The sequence below is a fragment of the Centropristis striata genome, chromosome 13, assembly GCF_030273125.1.
Source record: "Centropristis striata isolate RG_2023a ecotype Rhode Island chromosome 13, C.striata_1.0, whole genome shotgun sequence".
Classification (NCBI taxonomy): Eukaryota; Metazoa; Chordata; class Actinopteri; order Perciformes; family Serranidae; genus Centropristis; species Centropristis striata.
Genome location: NC_081529.1, coordinates 36,462,848 through 36,473,222, shown reverse-complemented (window position 1 = coordinate 36,473,222; position 10,375 = coordinate 36,462,848). Strand labels below are relative to the sequence as shown.

The 10,375-nt window shown below is 40.7% G+C and overlaps 1 protein-coding gene across 1 annotated transcript; it reads right to left on the bottom strand.

Moving 5' to 3' along the window:
* Window positions 1-766: 766 nt before the first annotated feature.
* On the bottom strand, window positions 767-8,238 carry LOC131984014 (interferon-induced protein 44-like). The gene is made up of 7 exons (XM_059348869.1): window positions 8,117-8,238; window positions 7,950-7,983; window positions 7,563-7,758; window positions 6,149-6,298; window positions 2,631-2,802; window positions 2,433-2,533; window positions 767-2,118 (listed from the first exon to the last, which is right to left on the bottom strand). The coding sequence occupies exons 1-7, from the start codon at window positions 8,190-8,192 to the stop codon at window positions 1,954-1,956; spliced, it is 894 nt and encodes a 297-aa protein (XP_059204852.1). The 5' UTR covers window positions 8,193-8,238; the 3' UTR covers window positions 767-1,953.
* Window positions 8,239-10,375: the final 2,137 nt, after the last annotated feature.

The window sequence follows — 10,375 nt, the reverse complement described above, 5'->3', positions numbered from 1 at the left end:
TTTACAGGTGCATCTTCAAGACTATTCCAGGTGCATTTTGAAGACTTTTGCAGGTGTATTTTGAAGACTTTTCCAGGTACATTTTGAATTTTTTTTCAGGCATATTTTAAAGACTTTTGCAGGTGCATTTTCAAGACTTCAAGACCAGACATTCTTGCTTTCACTTTTGTGTTTAGTTTATAGCCAACCTTGTGACTTACAACAACGGCCCAACCTGGTGTCATGAGATGTCATAAACCAAATATTTTTGCTGTGTTATCAGCTTTTATTTCAAGCAAAGTAATATAAGAGGCTCAGAGCAAGCACTCCAGAAGTCAGACGACATAGTGTAAAGAGTGAGAAAGTTAACATTGTCTTATTTATGTACATTGACTACTTAACCTGTGTTTTTAACTTATTTTACAGATGTACATATTTTGGCAGCACTTTAATAGAAAGTAGAAAGTACAACTCTTTAATAACATGGTAATAGCTTTGTATTAAAATGTGTACATACTGAAACTATGTAACAGAGCAAAAATGGGCCTAAAACATAGTAATAGTTATAAACAAAGAAACATAGGATATCTGTGTGAAACCAAAAGTAAACAATGTTTTATGAAGTAAAACATTGTTTTAAAAACACTCTTAAAAACAATATCACTATATCAATTTATCATTGATAAAACAATTATCAAGTACAAGCACTGAAAGACAATCATCAGAATCAGCTTTTAAGTTTAGTTTATAGCCAACCATGTGACTTACTAGAACTCAGACAGCAGACTAGTGTAATGAAATGTCATAAATCAAAGTCTTTTATTGTGTTGTCACTCTTCACTTCAAATTAAAGCAATATAAGACGATCAGACAATCAGCAGATGAAATCTGCTTTTATTTTTTAAATGATATGTTTGTTGGTGAATGTCCCTGAATTATGAATGTAACATTGATTGCTAAATATCACTCCACAGTTTGATGCCTCGTCACATATATCATTAGAATTCATGTTTCAGCAAAGGAAAAGATCCAGCATCAGGTTTTGTAAAGCTTATTCATACTTTATTCATTACAGTAAAGATACATTGTGACAACAATAAAGAACTCAGGTGGTAGTGTAGTGTGAACCAACTTGGCAGTGCAAACAAATGTGGAATCAAACAATATAACTGCAACAGAGTATTAGTAAAATAAAAAATGAAAAACAGCTAAAAACATGCATGAGGACATTTTTGCCAATTGTGGCTATTTTGTTTTTTAAAAAATCCAAGAACTGTCATAATTTCCTTATAGCTTGCAAGCATGACCCTTTTCTTTCTTTATTAAGAAGACAATACCAGTGGCCATCATGAATGATGTCGACTATCTTCTACAGGACAAATTTGAAAGTCTGCCTTTTGAATTCAAACTTATAAAAAATGTCTTGCAGGCCTTACAATACAGTTAACACTCAAAGCGAAATGGGAAAAAAACATGCAGATAACACTGAAGTTATTTTATTTCATGTCTTAATCATTCAAGGTTTGTCTCAGCAGAATGCTCTCATGAAGGGTTTGTATGATTTCCTACCAAAAGTAATGCCCTGGAATGTGTAGCTTTTCTACAAATTGCATAGATTTTCTCTGGTGGGGTAGAATTATAGCCATGTAGGCGCCTGTAGGGCGGGTGGAAGCTGTGGTGGATGGATCTCACAAACACCAGCAGCCCAGTCAGCAAAAAATGTTTTTAATGCCTGAGGCCAGAACAACAGGAGACCTGCAGACCTGGAGGCTGGTGTTCGTGTCCCGTTGGAAGTTGTGTACAGAAGTAGCTTTTATAACCCTAACCCTGTTCTTTTTTCCTCACATTAACTCTGCTGTTGGCACCTAAGCTTAATGTAAACTTAATGTATGATACAAATTTCAGTGCGCTACTTTTTGTGGGGAATCATACAAACCCATTCATGAGAATGTGTTTGCCTCAGCAGCAGCAGGTCTACTCGAGGTAGCTGACGTAGTCGTCACCAAAGTTAACCATCTGCTTCAGTGCGCTCAGTATCAGAGCATCAGTCACATCGTTGGGCTCGACTTCTGAACAGTAGTTCTTCACAAGAAAGATGCAGTTCACTGGAATCCCCAATAAGAGGTGGCATTTGTCGACCTGAGTGTTAAAGTAACAGCATTTCAGTTACACAGCAAGGTGGTGACCAAAGGAGATTTTTTCATGCTAAAATTCTGAAAACTTTTTAAACATTTCAATATTTAAAATAAAAAAAAAATAGTGTCCATGTATTATCTCATCATTCAATTATTTCATTGAATACGGAAACAAAACACGAATCACTACTGAATTACATTTTTAAAAATGCTGGAAAAGTTAGTCAGACAGATGGACTTTAGTCTGTTTCGAATTTAGGATGTAAATAATATTTGAATTGAGTGATCACATGATACCAAACACCAATAGAAACCCACCAGTTCCTTCAGGTAAATGCTCTTGTAGACATTCTTCAGATTTCTTTTCGCCTCAGGACAGGCTTCATCCACTTTGGTGATAATAACCAGTTGGGGAATTCCTGTCAAGACAGAAACCTAATCAGTGTTTTTTTGCATTTATTTGTAACCATAAACCCCAATATGACACCATTAGTCGACACAGAGTAAAATCCTTACCCATGTCACTGGCTGCGAGTCTGACATCTCTTAGCTTCTCCACAACTTCTTTAGCTACTATATTTATTTGGTCGGCAGGAATGACACAAACCAGGACTTGAACTTTGTCAGCCAGAGTGGGAGATGACCTGTAACCGCTATCACCCGCCATCAACCGCCGTTGGGCATTGAACTACGAAACGATAAAGATTCAGTCAAATAATGTCTTTTTTGCAATGCAATTTATTTTGAAGTGAAAATGTGAATTGTGTTTTGTGCAAAATACACGGCCGCCCTGAAGTTGGAATGAAATATTTTTTTTACCCCTTTCCATGAAATGATTGTGACAATGTGATTTATTCTTGACAGATAAAGTATATATCATCTCAAAATTGCATTACTCAATCTCTAACAAACACATCACAATGAAAATGAAACCAATATTAACAGATTGTGTCTGAAAACAAATTGTTCCAACTTTATGGGTGACCGTTTAGTAAAAGATAAATAAATTAAAGGCAGCCTGTGGAGGTTTTGCCCTCTAGTGCTATGGAGCAATTTTTCTTTGAGTATGTCGCTTTTTCAATAAGATTTCCAACCTAAACAACAGAAAAGGTCTTTTGTCAATACCACCCATAACAACACATCCATCCATTTTCCTCTGCTTATCCAGGGCCAGGTCGTGGGGGCAGCAGGCTAAGCAGGGCATTCCAGGCGTCCCTCTCCCCAGCCACAACGTCCAGCTCCTCCTGGGGGACCCCGAGGCGTTCCCAGGCCAGGCGAGAGATATATCTCGTTCTTTGGGTCACTACCCAAAGTTCATGACCATAGGTGAGGGTTGGAATGTAGATCGACCGGTAAATCGAGAGCTTTGCCTTCCGGCTCAGCTCCTTCTTCAACACACTCCCTTCTACCCTCACTTGTGAACAAGACCGCGAGATACTTGAACTCCTTCACTTGAGGCAGTACCTCTCCCCACCCAGAGGGGGCAGTCCACCGTTTTTTCCGGCAGAGAACCCGGTCCCGATCTGATGAAGCCAAAAGAACCACATCATCTGCAAAAAGTAGAAATGCAATTCTAAGGTCACCAAACCGGATCCCTTCCTCCCCCCGGCTGCACCTTGAGGTCCTGTCCATGAAGACCACCAACAGAATCTGAGACAAGGGGCAACCCTGGCGGAGGCCAACACCCACCGGGAACGTGTTTGACGTTGTACCGAGTATGCGGACACAGCTCTCACTTTGGTTATATTGGGACCGGGTAGCTATAGCAACGACGAATACCCCATATTCCCGCAGTACCCCCCACAAGACTCCCAGAGGGACACGTCGTAAGCCTTCTCCAAGTCCACAAAACACATGTAGACTGGATAAGCAAACTCCCATGACCCCTCCAGAAGTCTCGAAAGGGTAAAGAGCTGGTCCGTTGTTCCATGGCCAGGACGGAAGCTGCATTGTTCCTCCTGAATCTGAGGTTCGATAATCGGCCGGAGCCTCCTTTCCAGAACCCTGGAGTAGACTTTCCCGGGGAGGCTGAGTGTGATTCCACAGTAATTGGAACACACCCTCCAGTCCCTTTTTAAAAATGGGAACCACCACCCCGGTCTGCCACTCCTCTGGCACTGTCCCAGACCTCAGCCATGACAGCCCAACAGTGTCCAGAGCCTTCAGCATCTCAGGGCGAATCTCATCCAACCCTGGTGCCTTGCCGCCGGGCAGCTTTTTAACTACCTCGGTGACTTCTGCCAGGGATACTGATGAGTCTTCCCCTTAGTCTTCAGACTCTGCCTCCTCCACAGAGGACGTGTTGGCTGGATTAAGGAGTTCCTCAAAGTGTTCTTTCCACCGTCTGAGGACATCCCCAGGTTGGGTCAGCAGGTCTCCTCCCCCGCTGAACACAGCTTGGGTCACGCCCAAGTCGCATGACGGTTTTCCAGAACCTCTTTGAGGCCGACCAAAAGTCCTCCTCCATGGCCTCCCCGAATTCCTCCCATACCCGAGTTTTTGCTTCAGCGACCGCCGCAGCTTCAGCCCTTCTGGCTGAACGGTACCTGTCTGCTGCTTCCAGAGACCCCTCAGCCAGCCAAGACCGAAAGGCCTCCTTCTTCAGCCTGACGGCCTCCGGTTCTTGGGTTGCCGCCACGACAGGCACCAACGGCCTTCAGGCCACAGCTCCTACCAGTCGCGTCAACAATTGAGGCTTTGAACGTGGCCCATTCTGACTCCATGTCCCCAGCCTCACCCGGGATGCTGGAGAAATTCTTCTGGAGGTGTGAGTTGAAGACCCTGCAGACAGGGGCCTCCGCTAGACGTTTACAGTTCACCCTCACTACACGTTTGGGTTGCCAGGTCTGTCCAGCAGCCTCCCCCGCCACCTGATCCACCTCACCATCAGGTGGTGATCAGCTGACAGCTCTGCTCCTCTCTTCACCCGAGTGTCCAGAACATGCAGCCACAGATCTGACGATACGATAATGAAATCTATCATCAATCTTGCTCTAGTACCAGGTACACTTATGAACAACTCTATGTTCGAAAATGGTGTTTGTTATGGACAAACCATGACTACCACAGAAGCCCAATAACAGAACACCACTCTGGTTCAGATCGGGCCGTTCCTCCCAATCACCTCCTCCAGGTACCATCATCGTGAGCGTTGAAGTCTTCCAGAAGAACTATAGAGTCCCCAGGTGGTTCCCCTTCCAGGACTCCACCCAGAGACTCCAAGAAGGCCGGGTACTCCGAACTGCTGCTCGGTGCATAAGCAAAGACAACAGTCCGAGACCTTCTCCTCCTCTGGTTCCTCGGGGAGAACTCCAACACAGCGGCGCTCAGCCGGGGGCTTGTGAGTATCCCCAGACCCGCCCGGCACCTTTCACCCTGGGCAACTCTGGAAAAGGAGAGAGTCCAGCCGCTCTCCAGGAGTTTGGTTCCAGAGCCCAGGCTATGCGTGGAGGTGAGCCCAACTATTTTTAGCTGGTTACGCTCCACCTCCTGCACAAGCTCGGGCTCTTTCCCCGCTAGAGAGGTGACGTTCCACGTCCCAGGTACCCTCCTTCGCCTGCTGCCCGACTCACACTGCACCCGACCCCTATGCCCTACTCTGCGGGGGTGGGCCCACAACACATGTAGTCATGGAAAAAATTAGTAGACCACCCTTTTTCTTCAATTTCTTGTTCATTTTATTGCCTGGTACAACTAAGGGTAAATTTGTTAGGACAAATATGATGATAACAACAAAAATAGCTGATAAGAATTTAATTTAAGAGCTGATATCTTTTCCATGGTTTTCTTGATAATGATTATGGTTATTATCAAGAAAACCATGAAAAATGGCTAGATATCAGCTCTTTAATTAAACTCTGATCAGCTATTTTTGTTGTTATCATATGTGTCCAAACAAATGTTCTTTTAGTTTTACCAGGCATTAAAATGAACAAGAAACTGTTAACACTGAATGGAAACATGTCTTTTCTTTACTGAGTAGAAAACTCCACAGGACACCTTTAAATGAAATCAGAGTTCAGAGAGGATCGTACCTCGTGATTTTCTGCAACATGTCCTTTCAGGGCCAGTTTGACCTCTTCCACATCAACTCCAGTGTTGGTGGCTTTCTCGAATCCCATGATGTCATTGAAAACGACAGAATAAAAGCCACCCGAAGCTTTCTTGAACTTGTACGTCTTGTACTGCAAACAGAAGGTGCAATTATTTGCATAATTTTAGCAAATCTACACAGTATGAAAATATTGAACAAAAATATCTACTTTGCTTAATTGTGTGCAGCAAAGAAACCCTCATTGACAAAATACAGGATTGGAAAAGTTTTTAGAAATAAGCTGTTCAAAATAATTAAATGAGTGACTTGTTGCTTCGCCCTGCTCTTTCAAACTAGAACTCTAAGTGCTCAAAGTTCATTTCTACCTCCAATTTCTATATTCCTTATGTTACTTTGTTCTTCACAAACTTCCACAGGAAATGCATTCATTTGGTCAGTAATACTACAGGTACATCTGTAAAAATTAGAATATCATGAAAAAGTTGAAAATTTTTTGTCAATTATTTCAGAAAGTGAAACTTGTATATTATATAGATTCATTACACATAGAGTGTGAAAAGTTTTTGTTATAATTTTTATGATTCTGGCTTAGAGATAATGAAAACACAAAACTCAGTGTCTCAGAAAATTAGAATATTACATCAGATCAATTAAAAAAAAGGATATTTTAAACACAAATGTCAGGCTTCTGAAAAGTCTGTTAATTTCTCTCCATCAATACTTGGTTGGGCTCCTTTTGAATCATGAATTAGTGCATTAATACTTGGTGGCATAGAGGAGATCAGCCTACAGCACCATGTTGCTTTTATAGCAGCCTTCAGCTCACCTTCCTCTTGACAACAGCCCATAGACTCCTATGGGGAGTTTGCTGGCCAGTCCAGCCCAGTAACACCATGGTCATTGAAGCATCTTTTGGTACCTTTGCCAGTGTGGCCAGGTGCCAAGAAACCAGCAGCATCTCCAAAGAGCTGCTGGAAGCATGAAGACTCTAAAATGTCCTGCTAGATGGACCTCCTCCTCCTCCTCCTCCTATGTTGACTGTGGACTTGATAAAACCCAGTGGACCAACAGCAGCAGAGGACATGGCCCCAAACCACCACTGACCCAGGACCAGCACATTACACTCACCAGCTATATTCTACTTTTATATGTTTTCATTCTCTCTAAGCCACAATCATCAAAATTACAAGAAAAACAGGCTTGAAATATTTCACTCTATGTGTAACGAATCTATATAATGTATGAGTTTCACTTTCTGAAATGATTGACAAAAAATATTGAACTTTTTCATGATATTCTAATTTTTTAGATGTACCTGTACAATGGCGTTTTTTTTTAATGAAACTCTTAAGGAAGAATTAAGGAACATCTTTTTCACCACATTCAACAGTTACCTTTGTGGTGAAGCTTCTCCCAGAGATTGCATCTGTCGGAGCTCGACCGGTAACTCTGCCTTGTAAGACAGTGTCCACAGAGTTGATGAAACTGGACTTGCCGGCACCGATTGGTCCATGAAGCAGAATCCTGAGACGACTGACGTCCCTGTTCCCAGGTTGGTAGTTTTTCACAAAGGTGAGACTCTGATTGTTGCTGTTTATTAACGAGAAAAAAAACCATTAGATTTGAATACTGTTTTGCCTGTATTATTATTAAATGCACAACAGGAACATAGTGATTGTTTTATTGTTGTCAAACACACAAACACACACCAGCCATTTAAGTTGTGTGTTAAGGAGCAAAACCACACAAAAGAGGGCATCAAACTGTTTGTTCATACTCACTCTGGCAGAGTCCTCCATGGCTGATCAAAGCACTCTACAAGGAAAATGACACATGTTAACATACAGTGAGACAAAGCTGTAATTAAAACATTGCCATTATGCATTGTTCTTTTGTGAATGTTGTCATTATTAGAATTTGAAAAACCTTTGCAGTAAAGGGAACTCACTAGGAGGAGGAGGTGGCGTTGGACTACGACGACGACGAGGAGGAGATGGTAAAAATAAATTTACAAACCAATCCATGGCTGCGAACCTTTTTTTTCACCTGGCAAAATTTAAATAAAAACCTAAAAAAACACACAGGAGAGAGATAAATTCGGATCAGAATTGCAAATGTTTCTCTTTCTCTCCTCTCAGTGCTTCCCTAAAAAGGTTTGTCAAAATATACAAACTTTAAATAAAAGTCAAATAAATTCTTACTTTTCAATTCAGTGAATAGTCCCAATAGTAAAAAAAAAAAAAATGAAACAGTAAAAATAAGGGTTAGGTAGTAAATTAAAACCAAATCAACTAAACAAGTTCACCACTACCAGAAAATAAGCAAATAGCATTTTTGTTTCCCAATCACAATATTTTACGACATAATTTGGTCCTTACCTTCTCATGTGGCTCTGGAGAGACTGACCACAGTGAAATGGAGGAGGGGTATTTATAGGGTTTCTTACTTTCACTTTCCTGTTTAGTTTATAGTCAACCATGTGACTTACAAAAACTCAGACCCCAGCCTGGTGTCATGTTTTGCTGTATGAGAATAGAATAAGTACTTCTGTAAACAAATACAGGTAAAAAAAAGAAAGAAGTAAAAATCACTTGATAAAAATATGAACAAGTAGAAATATAAAATGTAGAATAATATGAAGTAAAATAGTAAAATAGAGATATGTACAATAGAATAAAATAGAAAAATGGAAATATAGACATGTACAACTATGGATATATGTAACAATATATCACTATTCACTATTTATCACTATGAATTTCAAGTCAAAGTGATATAAGACGCTCAGAGCAAGCACTCCAAAAGTCAGACAACATAGTGTAAAGAGTGAGAACATTGTCTTGTTTATGTACGTTGACTACTTAACTTATGTATTTAAATTATTTTACAGATGTATTTATCATTTAAGTGGCAGCACTTTACATTACAGCTCTTTAATAACATAGTAATAGCTTTGTATTAATAATGTGTAAATACTCAAATGTATTTAACAAGGCAAAAATGGACCTAAAACATAGTAATAGTTATAAACAAAGAAACACAGGAGACCTGTGTGAAACCAAAAGTAAACAATGTTATGTGAAGTAATGTAACTCCTCTTCAGTGCATCATCATATTAAATAACCAGCGTCCTTATAACTACTTCATCTTTGGCATTTATGAGTAGTTGTTTAACTTTGAAAGTATGTTTCATAACCTCTAACCGGGAACTTTTTACCCCTAACCTGAAAGAAGTAGTTTTGTAGTCTTAACAAAACAAATGATGGCCTTTTACTCTGCCTCAACTTAACAAAAGTGAAAGTGAAAAGTAGCAAAACAGAGAGCAGCTGTTAAATGTGCAGGAAAAACCCTTCACGACCATAAGTGTGTGCTCATAAACATCCGTTCAACAGTCAAAACGGTTGTTTCAAGATAACAAGTCACAGTATTAAACATGCTATTTTACAGCATTACAAAAGAAATGTTTGTGACAAGAGGAGGATGAATTTCACAATTAGAAAATGGTAATAACACATAATTTTTTTATGTGATTTTGAAGGTATTATGCTTTTATTATGATTACGTATTATGATTTTCTGCCCTTTCATAGTTCAGTCTGGTGTCGTGGAATGAGGTGGACAGTAGCACAGTGCTAACAGGCTAACAGTTAGCTCCGTAGCAGTACAGTGTGTATGTGCTAACAGGCTAACAGTTAGCTCAGTAGCAGTACAGTGTGTATGTGCTAACAGGCTAACAGTTAGCTCCGTAGCAGTACAGTGTGTATGTGCTAACACGCTAACAGTTAGCTCAGTAGCAGTACAGTGTGTATGTGCTAACAGGCTAACAGTTAGCTCTGTAGCAGTACAGTGTGTATGTGCTAACAGGCTAACAGTTAGCTCTGTAGCAGTACAGTGTGTATGTGCTGCTGCTACAGGAGGTGTTCACTTAGTGACCTCTGTTTGTTTACAACAAGCACCGGACACTCTGTGTTAGTGATGCTTCACAATTCACAATCACAATATTTATGATCAGCGGAGACTCTGTGCATAATTAGCCATGCTGGTTTGTTTATGATCAGCGGTGGACGTTGTGAGTCAGGTCGAAACTGTCGCTAAGTGATTACGCGACGATCTAAAACCATACGTCACCTCCAGAGTCTCTAAATCCCTCTGGGGATTTTATATTTTCTTTGCAAAGAGACACGCTGAGTGAGCGGACGTTTGAGAGG

What these genes read in the sequence shown, in the direction of transcription:
- LOC131984014 (XM_059348869.1), bottom strand. Translation starts at nt 8,192, where the DNA reads ATGGATTGGTTTGTAAATTTATTTTTACCATCTCCTCCTCGTCGTCGT. An exon ending in CCATGGAGGACTCTGCCAGA is followed by an intron (nt 7,759 to 7,949) that starts GTGAGTATGAAC and finishes GTTAATAAACAG; the next exon opens with CAACAATCAGAGTCTCACCT. An exon ending in GCATTTACCTGAAGGAACTG is followed by an intron (nt 2,119 to 2,432) that starts GTGGGTTTCTAT and finishes TTTAACACTCAG; the next exon opens with GTCGACAAATGCCACCTCTT.